The sequence below is a fragment of the Melanaphis sacchari genome, unplaced genomic scaffold (assembly GCF_002803265.2).
Source record: "Melanaphis sacchari strain LSU unplaced genomic scaffold, SCAv2.0 Contig7_pilon_pilon, whole genome shotgun sequence".
Lineage (NCBI taxonomy): Eukaryota > Metazoa > Arthropoda > Insecta > Hemiptera > Aphididae > Melanaphis > Melanaphis sacchari.
The window spans coordinates 444,489-463,901 of record NW_020271560.1 but is presented as its reverse complement, the minus strand read 5'-3'; the positions used below and the strand labels follow the sequence as shown (position 1 = coordinate 463,901).

At 23.5% G+C, this 19,413-nt stretch overlaps 1 protein-coding gene across 18 annotated transcripts in view; it reads right to left on the bottom strand.

Moving 5' to 3' along the window:
- Nucleotides 1-19,413, bottom strand: part of LOC112601865 (calcium/calmodulin-dependent protein kinase type II alpha chain) — a 49,058-nt gene that overhangs the window by 9,028 nt on the left and 20,617 nt on the right. For 3 of the 18 annotated variants that reach the window (XM_025349705.1, XM_025349707.1, XM_025349711.1), the window contains exons 3-13: nucleotides 17,988-18,047; nucleotides 17,840-17,894; nucleotides 15,489-15,627; nucleotides 11,016-11,118; nucleotides 10,872-10,955; nucleotides 10,716-10,810; nucleotides 9,904-10,026; nucleotides 9,047-9,130; nucleotides 8,919-8,979; nucleotides 4,269-4,361; nucleotides 2,967-3,023 (exon numbers count right to left, since the gene is read on the bottom strand). In XM_025349705.1, coding sequence (XP_025205490.1) covers nucleotides 2,967-3,023; nucleotides 4,269-4,361; nucleotides 8,919-8,979; nucleotides 9,047-9,130; nucleotides 9,904-10,026; nucleotides 10,716-10,810; nucleotides 10,872-10,955; nucleotides 11,016-11,118; nucleotides 15,489-15,627; nucleotides 17,840-17,894; nucleotides 17,988-18,047 — 954 coding nt within the window. Of the gene's footprint in view, nucleotides 1-932; nucleotides 1,092-2,966; nucleotides 3,024-4,268; nucleotides 4,362-6,316; nucleotides 6,323-8,918; nucleotides 8,980-9,046; nucleotides 9,131-9,903; nucleotides 10,027-10,715; nucleotides 10,811-10,871; nucleotides 10,956-11,015; nucleotides 11,119-15,488; nucleotides 15,628-17,839; nucleotides 17,895-17,987; nucleotides 18,048-19,413 lie in introns of all 18 variants that reach the window. The other 15 variants (XM_025349708.1, XM_025349710.1, XM_025349713.1 and 12 more) reach the window with 9 other exon arrangements.

Genomic DNA, 19,413 nt, shown 5'->3' with positions numbered 1-19,413 from the left:
TAGTTTAGCGAAAAATGGTAGCAAGCTTATTGATAGGTAAGACTGTAAGAGAGCGGAGTATCGGGTTTACCAAGTTTAGGAATTAAAATTATAAGTGATATTTTCCATTGAATAGAGAAGTATGAAAGTCTCAAAATGAGTTTAATATGTGATCTAAGTGAATCAATGCAGTTTTTGGAAGTTTTTGCGTTATTTCAGCAATGATAAGATCTATGTCGGGTGATTTTATAAGTAGTAAGGAATCAATAAAATATTTGACCACACCTAAAGAAAAAGGTTTAAGAGCAAGATAAAATGGTGAGTTTTCAATTGTTTGGCAAAAATACTGTTGTGTTGGTAGGGCTTTAAAAATTCTGAAATATAGGAGCAAAATAATACCACTTTCTCTTCATCTGATTTGAACCATTTCCAACTAGTGTTTTTTTTAGAGAATCCTGGGTGGGAACTGTTAGAACTTAAATAAATAGAAAATAGAAACTGCAATAAAATGATATCGAATACCGATGTAATTTCGATATATTAGTCTCATCAATATCGATAAAATTGATTCAATATCGAAATACAATATCATGTAAATAATTTGAAAAGGTCTTTGGTGAATCTAAAAATGGTCTTTATGCGCTCATGTTAAGTGAATATAAGAAATCAAGTTATTCGATTAATGTTAATAAAATGAAACATTATGGGCGCGTGTTACTTTTGAACCACGAAAATTTACATCTGAACTCGACGAGTTGACTGTTATATGATGAGTTATTATTATAATATATAAAAAAGTTAATTATTAAGCCAGTAGTGTATAAATATATATTTGTATATTGTATCAAATGCATTTAAGTGACACACGGTTTGTTATTTATTAGTGTGTTATAAAATGCAACCGAAAAAGAAACCATGTGTAAATTTAAACGAGACATCAGAATTTTTCTAACCTTGTGCCAAGACATTTTGGGGGTTGGCGGTGACAATTATTGACAGTTTATTTGTCTTGGATCCGAAAGATGTGGACGAGGAACTCTTGAAGCAGCCCAGTACGCTACCGACGGAAGAGGATGACAACGCCGGTGACGGTGGTGGCGTACCAACGTTCCCTAAACAATTACACGCTATAATATATAGTACGTATTTTGTGAGTTGGATGGGATTTAAACGCTGTGGTAGAAGCAATTAATGGTTCTAGAAGTGTGGGCATAAAAGAGATATTAATATACAAATCATAATGTAAATATTTAATAAAATCCGTTTTTAAAGTCAATAGGATTTATATGGTTCAAATTTGTGGTTATGAAAAAATCTTAAGTTTCGCAAATTCATACTACTCAAGTATTTTGCTCGTAGATATTCATCATTTGCAAGTATCACGCATATATCTGATTTCAAAATCCGTAATGATAGACAATTAATAAATGTTGTAAAAAATTTCAATTTAAAATGAAGGATTCGAAAGAAAGCAACAAATCATGTCAAAATAACTTTTCTCTAACTCATTTAAGAAAACCTCCACGACTATAATATCACTTCCGCTCACTTCAAAAGACTTGTAGCTTAAGTAAAGGTAAAAAATTATGTTAGGTTCTATGTTATTAGATGACTTCCCTTTTTTGAATCTTATTGTATATGTTAAATGTATACACATAACATAGATTACAAATATCAGATAAAAATATAAAATAACAATATTATGACGAACAAGACATAAACAAATTATATTATTTTGTTATATATTTATATTGATGAACGATAAAACAATGCATATACAATAAAATAAATAGTTAAAAATTATTTATTGATATTATTATTACGGTATTAGAAAATAATAGTTAATACATGTTACGTTATGTTCATATTAGAGCTAGATTTATATAATAATATATATATATATTTGTATATATATAATATATATATACATATAATATCATGACATGTGTTTATAATATATATATTTATACAGTTTATCCCAAAAGTCTTTTAACGCCATGAGGATCTTCCAAGCACAAATCAATTTTTATAACACGAATTTTCAAGAGTCTTGGTCTTTGAGATAAATTCTAATTTAATAATAATTTAAATATTTATTTTTCATAAAATTAAAAAAAATATTTTTCTAGGATTTAATTTTAAAATTTTTAAAATAAATATTTTATTAATCTTCTTTTTTTTTTAATAAATTAATAGAAAAATTATTAAAACTTTATAAAAACTGAAAGTTACAACTTTTTTTTTGATTTTTTTAAACTTACCTACAGATATGCAAAACGCAAAATCATGTTGTATTTGTTAATTCTTACAATTCCATAAAAATATTAAAAATATCTATTTATTATTTGTAAATAGATTTGATCTTAATTTAAAATTTATTCTTTGAAAAACTGGTTATAGTAAATTGTTATCATAATAAAGAAATATTTATTTTTTCTAAATTTGAATAAACCTATAATTAAATATATTAAAAAAATATAATTTGCTCAATTTTATTTAGTTTCACAATTTTTTTTTCTTTTAAATAGTTAACAAAATGTCAAATTTTAAAATTTTAAAAAGTCAATGCTAAGTAACATAAGTTTTTTAATTTTGGTTAAAAAAATGGAAATTATCATTAAATTTGAATTTTTCTATATAAGTTATTATTTTTAAAAAACAGTATTTAAATAAATTGATTAGTTGCCGAAATCCTTAGCAGTTACTAGATTTATGGGATATACTATATCCATATAAATCGACGTGAAAGCGGAAAATATCAACTAGCTGTATATTAGTATATTAACTCCAAATTAAATAACAATACTCGATATACAGTATAAGTATAGTTGATTACTATACAATGTAATTTATCATACTCTTGGCACGAAAAACTTCGACTATTCTTAACTCGAAAATAAGAACAAAAGTTTCACGTTTCCGCGTTCATATTATTTTTGTGAATATAATATCATATAAAAGTTGGTTTTATCATTGTTGATATTTACCTTCCGCATCTTTGGCAATTACTGTAGAGCTCCGGTCCACAGTCCCTTTTTTGTCCTCTAAGAGAAAAACACACTTTTCACATTGGAGTCGTGACAAATTGGAAACACGGTCGTATACGATTTTTTTTTGTTATTTGTTTGTACGTTTGTTTGTTTGTAATTTTTTTTTTATATTAGAATAGTGAAATGTGTTTACAGAACAGGGTTTCAAACACGTCACGAGGGTAGTATTCCTTACGCATGCATAATATACACAAACGAGAATAAAAAAATAAAAATAATTGTAAAGAAAAACCAACAAAAAACCTCCTACACCGGGTTTCTAAATGTCATATTATATTATTATAAGTATATTATTTTATATGATGATATTAATGATATTATATGGTGTTTGTATTATAAGAAAATATTATTATGGCTATATATTAAAGTACTGAACGTCGGTGGTCCGTTGTTATACGTTAAAGATCCATTCGATATTGATGATGATGATGATAATAATAATAATAATAATAATAATAATAATAATAATATAATATGTGTTTCCACGCGACGACTTTGCTAATATTTTAATGGGTGTTCCTAAATGTAAGCGTCATATTGCTCTTATTTACACAAGCAAGCAGTTTAGATTATAATAATACGAGTATATATATATATTATATATTTATTTACAGATATTATATTGTATTTCAGGTTAATTGAAAATTATTATTTTTTATTGATTACAAGGTATTGTTGAGGTAGGTATTCATGTTTCTTGTGCGTTCATTGCTCGTAAAATAATATTATTTTTTTTTAGATATTATATGTAAAAGTTATAATAATATACATTTATACTTACACAATATAATTATAAAAGTATATTATATAGTAATTCATAATTTTTTGTATAAATATGTACCTATAATTTTATTTATAATTATATTACTAAGTAGAGTTCAGTTTTATAGAAAATAAGAAACTAGCTATTAAATACAATTTTTGTACTGTTTAAATAGAGAGCATTAGAATATAAATTATTATTTATGAAAATGTAAGTATATATTAATATGTATTTGTTTAAATTAGATTATTTAGATTTTCATTAATATTTTCAACATAACGATTATGTTTATTTATTAAATGTGAATACAAGCAAATTATTTAATATTGAATTATTATAAATTTAAAACACTTGTAATTTTAATGTATAGGCGGATACTATCATATTATGGTTAAAGTAAAGTTTTAAAATCACCATAATGTTTAAAATCTTATCAAGATTTTATCATAGCTTTTATTTTATTTATTTTCACTTACCTCTGACATCATCGTCTTCCAATGTTGTATTGCTCTCAGTTGATTCTTTTACTTGAGAACCATCTCCTTTTTTGTTAGTTACAATACTGCGACCTGACAAACAATATATATATATATATATTATATATGATGAGTATCATGGTATTCTAACGTAATTTATTTATAAAATATTAATTAAAAAGCTATTTAGGTAATAATTTAAACATCTAATAGAATAAAAAATTTCTAATACAATAATATATTTATATTATAGTGTATAATCAAGTTGAAAACCATTTTATAACAGAATTTTTATTAACATACTTAAAGTAAAATTAAATTATACGATTTGTAATAAAATATAAAATTATAGTAAATGATTAAAAGATAACTTAAAATATTTAAATAGGCTGTAGTATAATTATATGAATTGATGACTGTAGAAACGACATGAGTTAATTTTTTAAAACTTTTGGATAATTGATAAAATATGTATAATTTAAATAGTTCTAAAAAAAATTCTTATTTAAAAATGAATACTCGTAGAAATATATTATGCACTGATTATTCATAATTTGTGTATATAAATAATATGATGTATTTTTATTATTAACTTTCAAAGTTTTCTGATTCATGACGTTTCACAAAAAATGTGACTCGTGTCGTTTTTGTAATCATCGATTCATATATAGTTTATATAATATATAGAACGGTTCATCAAACATGTTAACCCTATTTTTCGTTTAAAATTACAAATGTATTCAAATTCTGATTTTTAGAATTTTTAAAGATACTCAACGACCATATTTTCAAATTTTTGAATTTTTTTTTCCACTTAAGAAGTATTTTAGTGATGCAAACTTCTGTTTTACAATGAAAACTCCCTCTTTTTTACAATAAATTATTTAGATAAAATTTTGATCTGATACAATAAAATTATCCACTAAATTATTTACAGTAGAAAAGGAATTTTCTCATTTGAAAATCTTCATAGAAAACTTCTTGAGTAGTTCAAAGAATCTTTAGAGTTTGAAAATGATTTTTAGGTATACTCAAAAACTCAAAAAATCAGGTTTTAAATAACTGTATTATTGAAGTAAAAACGAGAGAAGAATTCTTGGTGAATCATTTTATACATTATTTATTAAATTTTAATGTATCATAATATTGTTTAAATTAAATTTTTATTAATTATTCTAGTTTTCAACTTAATATTTTAATTAAAGAAACACTAATTAATCCAATTAAAAAGAATTAAAAATCTTAAAAATATAATTTATTCTAATAGATGTTAAATATGTTAGTTTTATTTAAATGAAAAACAAACATTTAAATAAGTAAATTTAAAATTGCAAACAATTGTTCATGAGCATAATTATAAATTTTACAGAACTTGCTGAAATAATTATAAACAAAAAGTGCAAATATACTATAAATTAATAATAAAGTAATAATTTTAATTTTAAAATTTTGTTAAATATCATAGTTGACTTTATTAAACCTCATAAAAGAATCAAAGTTATTGATTTGAATTATTATATACTTTGTTAAGTTGAAAAAAATTATATCTATAGTTAAGTTTTAATTACTATAATTCTAATCAGTTATCAAAGTTATTAATATTCCAGCAAAATAATACTATTGTAATTCATTAGAAACAATAATTCAACGTGCATATTCTTATTCACGAATAAACATTCCATAATTATATATTGTCATTATACTATAATTGAATTAGTATAAAGTACAGTTCGTGCTTTTATTAAAAATAAGCTTCATATTTATATCATTGTATTAAACATGCGTTATGGAAAAGCATAATAAAAATAGTTAGTGGAAGAGCTAAAACGTTTCTCATTTTCAATAACAACCCTGCAAAGTGTATTAGAATTAAATTTAAGAAATATAAAAATAAACAACGTCTATAGTTTATCTAGAGTAATAAATAAAATTAAAGCAAATGCCCAAAAATGACTTAAAATGCCAAAACAATGACGTCCACAAAAATGTCAATATAAATCGGAACAAAAATATAAATATTTTTTATAGATACATAGATACAGTCTTACCACTTCCTGTTCCGGAAAATTTTATGGTAGATTTTGAAGAAGGTATAGAAGTGTAGTGCATTTAGAGAATATTCGCGAAGAGTACAGGGAAGAGTGAACAAAAACAAATAAAATCACAAAAAACAAAACAAATGATGAAAGGTAAAAATAATTTATATGTATTGTGATTAGACTGATGAACATAAAAATGTGCTTAACATCAATTATTTAATGCTCAACAGATAAATTTTTTATATTCATCAAATCGTAGGCAATAAGATTGTAGGCATGTTTATTATTTGTATCGACATCAATAGTAAGCGCCTCGTATAGAACCTCAGTTTTTTAATTTAAATTTTATTGAAACAATTAAATAAAAAATTTTAACAGATACACATACATTGTAATAACTAAAAATTAATAGTGTGGTCACCCTTTATTTTATCAACTTACTACAACCGTTCCAAAAACTGATTTCTGTTGATTTAGAAAACAAGTGTATTTGGATACTGTTAATTGTTTGAAAATTATTTTAATATTTGTTATTTATTAATTATTTATATTCTAAATAAAATGTTTAGTTTGAAGTGTGTGATAGTGCTTTTTTCTTTCTTCTAGCTTTTCCACAATAATTATTGTGCCATTGCCACTTATCAGTGGCTCTGTATTTGAGATGTTACCTACATATTGTTTATGAAATGAGTTTATGAAACTATCATAAATATTATAACATATAATGTTAGAAAACTATTGCATGACAAGTATCATTTCTGTTTCAAGGTATATGTAAATGTTATCAAAAAGAGAAAGTTATGCGTTTGGAGAGAATGAATACGTCATACTATTACATATTATATAAGATTAAAAATTAATAATTCTCCGTAAATAAATATTTTAAATCTAACATTATTAATCGGTTTCTTATTTGAATAAGTTAGCAAAATGTTATGTATTTGTATACCAATAATAAAACCACGTAAAACTTGTGGTAGGAAATAAATAATTTTAGTAATAATAATTGTTATTTTATGACAATGTTATAATATATACTATGTGTACATAAATACTTTGTATTTATCTAGACATAATATATTAAATACAAACAAGTATTGAAAATTTAAAATATAGTTATCTAATGAAATTAACTATGAGAAGCTTTTTCCTTTAATGAAACTAACCAAATAAGTATAGACATCTTGTGTAGATAAAAAATATGTTTGTTTATGCCATGACAAAAGACATTAAATACTACTAAATAATAACGTATTCATACTGGTGTTATAATATTGTAAAGGGGTATACTGGAAAAGGTCTCTTTGGGGTTTTGACCTCCCGGTTTGCTTGTATGAAATTATTAAATATTTGTAAAACATTTTTATTGTAACAAGTGTATAGTCAAATTAATAATTAAAACTTCACTCTCAATTTGTTTAAATAATTACTTGAATAAGTTTTCGTCAATATTAAAATAATGAAATAAAAATGTGTGAGAACTTTAAAAAGCATATTGTATACATAGTATAGATGTATAATATATAAATTAAAACTAAAAAAATTATTTTTGTTCAAAGGAAATTAATTACAGTATGGAAAAAAACAGATACGCATAACAAATTTAAGTACCTATAATGTAGATAATGCATATAACATACAAGTAATAGTTGGTAGTTATTCTATTTGTATAAAATTAAAGGTGAATAGTAAAAACTATTTAATCCTGTGTTATATTTGATGAGTGATGACATAATAAAAAAAATCATTGTGATTTAGAATATACTTTATAATGAGAAGAACTATAATGATTTTGGTTAAAATATATAGTGGATATTATGATTATAAAATAAATTCTAGATTATGTTTTATTAAATATTTTATTAATTTTATATTTAAACATTTAATCTATACTCATTAGCGTTGTATAAATACGAAACTTATTTTAATGATTTTTATACCAGGAGTGTTGTATTTATAATGTATATTTTTAATCATAACACCTACGACATGCAGCTACAATAGGGTGTAAGGTAAGGGATACAAATGTGTAGCTTTAATGTTTCAGACAAATTCATACAAATACATGATGGTTTGTTTTTATGATATCCACAAAATATGTTCAATGTAGCACTACCTATATGAATATATTATAGCATTTAATACTAAGGTAAAGGATGAAATAAAGGTATATGTAGAATATAATATAATAATAATATTGATGCATTCGTATAACAATAGTATTGCAGTAAATACAATGTATATGAAATAGGTATAATGAACCTATTAAATCAGTAGGATAAAAAAGATAAATAAATAAATAGTGTAGATATAGGTAGGTAGATAGGATTGTTAACTGTAAAGATCCCGTTTTGGCTACTTTCACATAAACATCAAACAAAACCCTAAAAAACTTAACTTCGTAGGGGTATAAGGACCAATAAATTAGCTTATATACAAGTGCTATACCCATTCGTATAAACACCTAAATTGTGTTTCAAACAAACTTGTTATGTACATGTATATATTCAGTGTATCTAATTAAAAACAATTCTAAAAATTACAAAAAAAATTCACGTCGTCACCTATATTCATTCACACGTAATTTGTCTGAGGTTCCTGAGGCACTTACCGTGTACATCATACTTACTGGAGAAGTTCCTTGTAGCCAACATTGTCGTCAAAATGGCACCCTATAAACATATAAGGATAGTTTGATTTAGTTCGCTCTGAAAATGATCGGAAAAAATTTTAATTTACTTTTAATTTTCGTCTGGCGTTGAACTTCTTCAAGCAGTCGACCGTTTCCTGTCTGTGCACAGCCGAAGCAACTTTCTCACGATACTGAAACACAACGGGCCATCAGAATTACATTATGAATACTCAAGATATTACGTTTGCATGCAAAATGTTCATAAAAATCCAAAATGGAACGTATTTATATTTTATAAGTATAAATATAAGTTTATTGAACACGTGAGACATAAGGATAACAGTGGTGTGTTTTCAATAAATTTATTGTCCACGCAATATGCGAGTATTACAAATGACGACCGCATGGTACCATTAGAAAATGTGCTTTTTTTATAAGTTGATTATTGGAAGTTCGATACGATTATTAACATGGCATAAAACAATAACACGAATAACTTTAGGAATAACAGGTCTATTAGAGAAATGAATATTCAAGCAAATGATCCTAGTTTGGTTGAATTTATAACTTTAGTTTTTCAAAGGATACATAGTTTAAGATGCATTGATATACGGGTATAATAGTACACTTAAGTATATTACATTATAATTGTTAGTTTAAAAATACATTTTTTTATAAATATTAAATGAAACGTGGAATATAAAGTATTTAAAATTTCGAATCATAGTTTGTTAATAAAAATATGTACAGGATTCTTATATCTTACATCACTGGAAAAATAAATGTAAAAAATCGATGGTCAACGGAATTAGTGAAGTTTCAGGTTGGGATAAAATTACTCACGATTTGGTTTCCTTCTGTACCTCAATAGGTTTATTCTTGGTTTGATTACCTCCTTAGAGTACATGATCATTTATTTACAAAAATCTATGAAAATAAAAACCTAAAATGTAAATAAACTTACGCAAATCCATGGGTGTTTGAGTGCATCAGATGCTGTGACCCGTTTAGCAGGGTTCACAGTTAGCATTTGATTAATTAAATTTTTTGCGTCTGGTGTAACTGTATCCCACTCAGGCGATGGATACTAAGAAATATAGAAAAATAAATTACACTTTCAAACGAGAAAACCTCATTTATTTAATTTAAATGATTAAAATTATTTTTACTGTTTTAAAATTTAAAAAAATAGCTTGCTAAATTAATACTATAATACATTTTTATGAAAATACAAGATAATGTTTTAATCAGCCCATAATAATAAAATTTTTTCATTAAAAAGATGAAGCTGTTTTGAAAATTGTAATTTTGAGAAACTGACTATTTATTGCATTTGTAGATTTGCCTCAAAAACTGTACTGTTACATACTTAGATTACAGGTACTTATAATTTTTTCATGATATTCTAATTTTTATATTTTTAACTACTTGAGAGTATTATTTAAATTTATAAGTTATATAAAAGTTAGATTTTGTAACTTATAATTAAATATAAAACCATTAACCATGAATCATGATTTATAAATTATAATAATTAATAAAAAATTTTACATCTATTATTTTCGACAAAATGTATTAAGTACTTTTACTTTTATAATTTATCAATATGTCTAATTCACAAAGTAATGTATAATGTTTAATTTACATCTTTTTTTTTTTACATGATAAAAATATATTAGATAATAAACTTTTAAAACTATATAAGAACTTAAAAATCAATAGTTGCAATTATAATTTTTCAAATATTTTTTACGTATTGTTGTGGTTACAACTTACATCATACGCGCCAGCTTTGATTTGGGCATACAATCTATGTTGATCTTCATCCCAAAACGGTGGATATCCAACCAACAATATGTAAAGTATTACACCTAATTAAAATATAAATATTAAAAATTATTCTTATACGTCTAAATAGCTACATTAGCTAACCGCATGCCCAAATGTCGACTGGTTTTCCATATGGTTCTTTCTTAAGTACTTCAGGCGACAGATAACCTGGAGTTCCGGCAAAACCTGAAATCGACGCTTACAATAAAATGCTAAAATCAAAATAAGAAAAATGATTCCACTTGCCAAACCACGCTTGTTGTTCGCCCTGAACCTCGATAGCTAACCCAAAATCGGCCAACTTGACTGCAGCGCCTTTAACTTTGCTAGCCAATAACAAATTTTCCGGCTAGAAGATATACAAATATAGTTTTAATAGCATTAATGACTATTGTCAAAAAGGTGGGATTGGGATATAGTTAAGTAAATTTTATTGTGGTATCTTATATAGGTTAAATATTTATAGTGTATAACGACACGTTGTTGGTTTTTGTTTATTATCAACTAGGACTCAGGAGGTGTGCCAGCAACAATGATGGGAAAATGATAAAATGTATAATAAACAAAAGTTAGAATGTAGGTGCCTCCGTAATATGTACACTATTATTAAGTGTATAATTTTAAATATTATTATTTATTACTAGAAAGCTGAAAAAAAATTCCTAGTTATTATGTAAATATATATAATATGTTTGATTAACCTATACTGTTAAATATTAATTTTAGAATCTGATTAAAGTATTGATTTTACAGTGCTGTTTTATTATTATTATTTTTTTTTTTTATTTATAAATATCAAAAACTTATAGTCACAATAATTTTTTTATAAGCATTTAAATTTAAAATTTTTATTTAAATTGGATATTCACATGTAAAATAATTATTTTCAAACAATTTTTGTTACTTTGTTGTAATTATTATTTGTATGACGTTTTGAAATAGTTCTAAGAATAAGTACCTCAGTACTTATTGATATAAGCTCAAAACTCAAATCATCACTTAAATATGATAGAAATTGTATTATTTGTATGTAATATAATTGAATTTGAATTAAAAATGTACAATAGTACAAAAAAAATCTAAATCTACGATAATTCGTATTTCTTTGTTTTTGTAAAAGTGCATTACTTAAACATTTAAACTTATATTTAATTAAGATTCAATTGTTTGATATTTTATCTTATATTTTAAAATATATTATACTAAGATATAGAAGACAGATACTTATAAAAAAAAAAAAAAAGTTATATTGATCATGGTAAAAATAAAAACATTGAAAATTTAATGAATTTATGCTTTATTTTATAAAATCAATGTTATAAAATGATAAAAATTTCAAGTTGAATACTTTTGTTTTTAATACTGTTTGAATACAATAGAAAGTTGTAACACGCTACTAAACATTTAGTATTATAAAATAGTGCTGCGTGTTTAAATGTATTAAGAAAATCCATTATATTTTCTGTTATTTGTTTCTAGAAATAATAGGTTTAAATATCTAGTATGTTTATTGTTGTAATGATAAAATAACATTATTAAAAATCTGCTAAGTTATTTTCTCCGAAGTATAGATTTAAAAATGAAATATAAATGATAGCCTTACGTTTGATGGACAAGAAGTAAAATAAAATAAAAAAAAAAATCATATTTTAAAAATAAGAGAATACAATCAGAAAGGGGATGACTGATTTACAAAAAGTAATTTCAAGTCATTCTAATGGAAATGATTTCGTGGTATTTAAAGATATAGATGTAAAACATGGAAATAATCATATCGTGATAGTATTTTTATAAAAAAAAACCTTCATGATCTAATTAATGGGGATTGTAAGGAAATGTCTCTTCAATAATCACAAAGTTAAAACAAAGATAAAATATTTTAATGCATTTCAATATTATAAATATAGCATATTTAAATTTAAGCTCATAAAGTGACACATTTTATAAAAATAGACAATATTAAATCTACCCATACCATGTTTGGAATAATTGAATCAGTAATAAAGCAAATCACAGTGATAAAATTAACTTAAATACTATCTTTAAATGTATTAAGATAATTTATCTTTAAAAAATCTATAAAAATTATTATAATTTAATAATTCAATATACGTATTTTTAATACCGTTCTTGAATTAAAAATACTTAAATACCAGTTTAAATGATTTCACATGAAATTCTACTTTAATGTTTATCTCTTAATCCAAATAGGTAACTTTAACTCTATATTTAAATAGTCATCTTGTAAACTCAAAGAACAGACATGGTATTATGGTAAGTATAAAAAAAAAAAATACAATGCTTAACATAAAAATTTATAATTCTTAAGGGTATGGTTTATGGGTACATTCCCTACCACAAAACTCGTGTTATTTTTATAAATATTATTACCACAATAACTTATTATGCAAATGTATATTATAAAGACAAAACATTTCATTTCTTTTTTAATAATAATATTAAAAAAAATATATGTATTATATTTCTATTTAAGTATCGATGTTTTTTTTATTATTATGATGAATTAGAAAGTAAATTATACATAATAATTTAATCGATCATCTTGAGTTTTTAAATTTCTAACTTCCATTTAGTGTAATTTTAATTGAATCGAGTATTCAATTTTAAAATGACATTTTAAAACGCGATACGTAAGTAATATATAATTTAGCAAAATATAAATAATTAATTTAATTTTATATTTTATATTTTTGACTTCATTAGTTCATTCTCATAAAAACACTTAAAACATTTTAGAAAAGGATAGAACTAACTAAAAGAAACCATAAATCAATGTGTTAACAAGATAAGTAAAAATAATTATAGAAAAAAGAAAATTTTAATAGAAGAAAAAAGAATAAAACTCAAAGTTATCGAACAACTTTACTATATTATACAGCGGCCTATAAGTAAAAATATTATATAGTTATGATTATAATGTTTTTTTTTTTTTTTTTTTAAGAACCACATAAATATTAAATATACAAGGAATAGATACTACATTTTTGGCATTAATTAATATTTTAATGTAAATACATTAAACAAAAAATACAATGTACTACTAACCAAAGTTTGTTATATTTTTAATCCCTCATTTAACACTATTTTGATTAATGTATGATTACAAATATTTTAAAATTTAAAATAAATAATGAAATTGCAAAACAGTACTATAAAAGTAAAATAATATCAAATTGTTATTTGTGTAATTAAAATACATATTTTGTTCAAACAATATTTTCAATTAAACAAATAAAACATTTAAAATCAAATATTTTGCTTTGAAATTATTATTTAGCCTTTTAATCTATTTAAATTAGTTTAGGTGAATAGTAGATATTTTAAAGATACGTATTTGCACATTATGAGGATGAGTTTCTATACTTACACATGTAAAATATTCGTTTGATAAATAATATATAAACGTAAGTTTTTATGTACATACAAAATACACACATTCAGAAATATAATAATAACAATTTATTTTATTATACCTATTCCAGATTTTAATTAAATTAAATTTTTTCTCTAAAATTAATTCTGAAGTACTAATTAATGAGAGTATTTAACACTTATTAAACGTATTCAGGAAAATGAAAAACTTTATAATTACAACGTAAAAAACTAAGTCACAGCTCATAAAGGTAAAAAATAACGTTAGAGTTTTTGATAGCTATTTTTTTTCTTTATATAGAAAATATAATTTGTATATTTTAACTTTATTATTTTGTGTTAACTTTATGTATGTATTTGACCTAAACAAATTTTGGATTGAAGTTTATCAAACCCTTTTAACTATACAAACAATCAATAGATCGTCAAGAATCGTCTCATAAACAAAATGTGCCAACAACTGTGTGGTCATCTAAGAAAATAATCAAAGGCTGATTTCATAGCACTACTCGTCAACAATGCTAATAAAATGTAACAACATTCTGCAATTTCATTTTTAAAACAAAAGTATATACATTTAATTCCGAATACCCACACATTTCATTTGCCACTCATCTTTATTATTTAATTCCTTTGGAAAATATCTTGCCCATCTTTCTTATTAATCTAAATACCGTAATTAAGTACCTAATATATCGCAACACTAACATCATTACTAAATACATTTCCCTTAAAATAACTTCGTTTATCACTGATACTGTACGTCGTATACGATTAGTTTTATTTTTATATACCAACGCGTTCACGGTTGTTCTCGTATAATCAATGGTCATTACACATATACAATAGACATATCTATTTTATTTATCTTTTAGAATCCAATTAAGACCCTTTTAATTTGCTCCGATCATATAACTTCATGTTATGGTACGTATAAAGAACTATATTCCCATTTTTCAGTGACTATTTACTTACCTACTTTAAATGTGGTATTTTTATTATAAGGTACTAACCTAGATTTACATCATTGTCCAGATGACAAGTTAATGTACACAGGATTTTTCTAGTGGAAAAAAGTACCAAATTTATTGTTAACCTTTAGAAACTTTAGAAAATAAAGAGATTGCAAATCGTCAACAAACGTATAAATTTCTTTTGTCGTCTTTGATTTACAGCAAAAGATTATAGTAGAATGGGGTGAAAAACTTTTTCCCGTGTGGTCTTTCATTTCTGTCCACCACTATACCCACAGCGAGATTATAACAATGTACTTACAATGAAAAAAACATAAAGTTATAAATAATGAAGTAGAAAAAGAAATCTCACTTTTAGATCCCTGTGTACTACCCCGTTTGTGTGGCAGTGATTTACACTTTCCAGTATCTGCTGAATGCAATGCGATGCATCAGCTTCACTATAGAACTCTCTTGCTACGATGTCTTCAAATAACTCGCCACCTGTCACACTGTATAAAATAAAATAAAATATTAGATTAATTTTATACGAGATAAATTTTTTTATGACCATAAAATTAAAAAATATTATTTTAATAATAATAATTAAGAACTCATTTATTTATGATTATTTTAATAGGAATAATATAATGAATAATGATTATACTAGTAGCATTTTCTTTATTTTTCTTGTTCTACTGATTGTGAGTAGTTGAGTCGTTAAAAAAACAACCTTCGTTTTTATTTGAAACATGGTCACTATTCTTTTAATCACTTTGAAAAATCGTAAATAGAGAAGGACAATGGTTGTTTTCAAAAGATGAAAATGCGAGACACACCCTTATTTGAACTGCACCCTCGTTTATTTCAATTCATTATTATTAATGATGCATACAAAAGTTGTATTGTTTGAAACTATTCATTTTCAGAATTATCAGCTATAACAATAGTAAAATTTCAACATTTTAGTTTTAATTTAGTGTTTAATTACTTTAAAATGTTAAAAAAAACAGCATGTTATTATAATTTTATTACTATTGATTAATATACATAGTATGAGTAATGTTTTATTACGTATCAAATAAACATGAAAACGTGTTCATTATTTTTTTTGAATTTATTATTATTATTTAAAGTATAGGTACACTATAGAATTTGAAGACTTCTATCTTTTAATGTTGTGTTTGATATAATTTTATTTGTAATAGTATTGTCCAAAAATTATTATATTAGTATTTTATAGAACTGAGAAGTGAAAATCATATTTAACCAGTATTTACTTTAAACATCTAGTTTTTTTTTTTTGTAACTTTTACATAAGTTTTTTTATGAATAAGGGAAATTTATGGAATTAGACTGATATTGATATAACTGTTGAACTTAACCTGGTTAATATTCCCATGTGATAAAAATATTATATTAAGTGATTATTTTATGACAATACACTGTTCTCCCAAAAATAATAATTATATGTTATTTAAATTCATTTAAAGTAAATAATCATAAAATTATTGTAATTTTTACCTTTATTGTCGTGTTGATATTTATAGTTTATTTTTTAATTTTTATATTATTTTAAAGACAACATATTTTTAATATATCAGAAAAAATATTTTTATCAAATTATCTGTGAATTGAAACCGAATATTTTTTATTACATAATTATTGTATAATATTTAGAGTAAGTAATTATTTTATCAATTACGTTAATTTATTCTGTAAATATGACACAATTTTAGTTATTAAAACTATAATAAGATACTTATAAAGCTACTAAAATTGATAAATATAAATTATAATATGAAACAGGAGAAGTCTGTAACAAAGATTTTTAATTACTCAATCAATTTCTTTAATAATTGGATTTATTCGTGAAAAAAACATTATTCGCATAAATGTCATGGCTATAAAAATATTATCAAACATAAAAATAATAGTTAATATTATAATATTTAAGAAAAAATATATTCTTTTTAACTCTAAAGTGATAACTGTTATGTCAATGCTCCCAAACCCCGCCAACACCAAAAAAACCTGGATATATCTCTGGATATCTTTGACGTAACTTTATTAAATTAAAACGCATATTAACGTGCATCATTGATTGATAAACTCATGACGTTATCCTTAGAAGAGTGGGCGATTGAAAACCCAGACGCGTGATATATACTCGTACACATTAAAATAACAAATATTATGTACTGTTCGCCTGTAATTGAATATCGATTTTTAATAGTTCAGTTGATAATTAAAAATTGGCTTGATTAAATTTTGGCATCCTTTATAGGAAATTGAAAATAACACTTCTGAGATATTTTAACGAAATATTATTCAATTAAAAATAATGAAATAATGACGATAAACGTTTGTAATTTAAATTCAATATAATTCAGTAATATAAAATATATACTTATACATATTATATAAGTTTTTATCTATCTAATTATTCCGTTATTATACACTATATAATATATATTGTTATTGTATGATAATAATTATTTTTACGTTTGATGTTCGCCTTTGCCAATCCTTACAATATTGGTCTCGTGTCTGTTAGCGTAATCTATTTCTGAGTCTAGTCCACGTACTACTATATTTATATAGTCAAGGCTTCGTGTTATATATGCGCATGATTCTTTCACATTGTAAAACAAAAAAGTACCATAGATCTACCTACACGTATTATAACGACAATTTTAGTATACAATACAATCAATTACTTACAGATCGAACACGAGGTAGTGGAACAGTTCTTCTTGGATGCTATCGTGTAATCTCACTATAATAAACATTAAAATAACAATTCATTTAAATAAATTATTTAACTTTAATATTTGTGAGAAAATATTATTACGTCATAAAAACAACTCGCCTATATTTGGATGCTGTAATTTCCTGCATATTCTTGCTTCCCTTTCTAATTTTTGAAAATCTGAAAGATTTAAAATAATTAAATAATATAGCTATTTGGTTATTTTACATATAATCAAAGCTGGATAAGTTAACCATTTTTTTTAGTTATTTTTAATTAAGTAGGTAACCCTAAAAAAAATGTAATTAATCTAAGTTATAGTTTATTTTAGAATATTAATTAATTTAAACAACTTAGTCAAATTAAAATTTTTTAAGAAAATAATAACTTATCCAAGTTAAAAATAAAGTAGCTTTTTTTTAAAAAAAAACATCCTTAACTATACTCATAAAATAAGGAAAAAACACACAAAATTTACATACGACTTCTTAATGGCCAAAGAAGAACCACCAATTTGTACCACATGCGGAACACGAATAACAGTAAAACACATATTAACTGAGTGTTTAAGATACAAAGACCTCAGGGTAAAAAAAAATCTGCCCGAAAAATTATCAGATAAATGTAAAAATGTAAAATGTAATTTACACACTAATAATCTTTGTTGTTGAAGCGGTTTTTTGTTTATAAAAAAAAAAAAAGGAAAATAACTAGTTTTAGTTTAGTTTATTACTATTTTTTTTACTATTTCTAATTCAAACCAAATCACCTAGATAGTTTAGACGATCACAACGATAATAATATTGTCGTTGCACTCATACAATAGTATTCATAATTACAATATTATTCGATTTTAATAAGTATCGAGAAAAAAAAAATTACAACAAATCAACACAAATCAACACAAAGGGTATACTGTTAATAATACAAAAAATTGTAAATAACTTTTTAAAAATAATGTTAATTTTAACGATATAGTTAAATTAAATTAAATTAAATTACAATGATTATAAAAAGAAATAACTTAGTAATTAACTTAAGTTAATTTCTAACATTCTAATATTTTTTAACTAGTTAAATTAAAAGTTATCAAAAAAATAAATTTTAACTTTTTAAATAGCAACTATTAAGCATTATACCTACACATTAAAGATAAATGTATAGTGTAAATATATCGCATGAAATTGTTAAATTTATTTATATTTTGTATTTAATTGTAAGGCATTTTAATTAATACTTTTCTACAAACAGCGACTAGAAAAAAATGTATTAATTTGATTTAAAATAAATTAAATAGATAAACATTTTTAATTTCTGTTCTCTAAATTTAATTTTTAAGTACTTTAGTATTTTAGTAAATTGTATACTTAATAAAAGTTATAACTGTGTACATTTCAAAAAAGTATTAATATAATTTAATCGTTTGATCTTTGTTAATAATTAAACATCTAGTAAGTTTAACTCCTCCTAGTGTAGTTAATTTAATTTTAATTCTCCATTTAAAAAGTTTTTTATTCAATTGATATTCTAATACATAGTATATAAC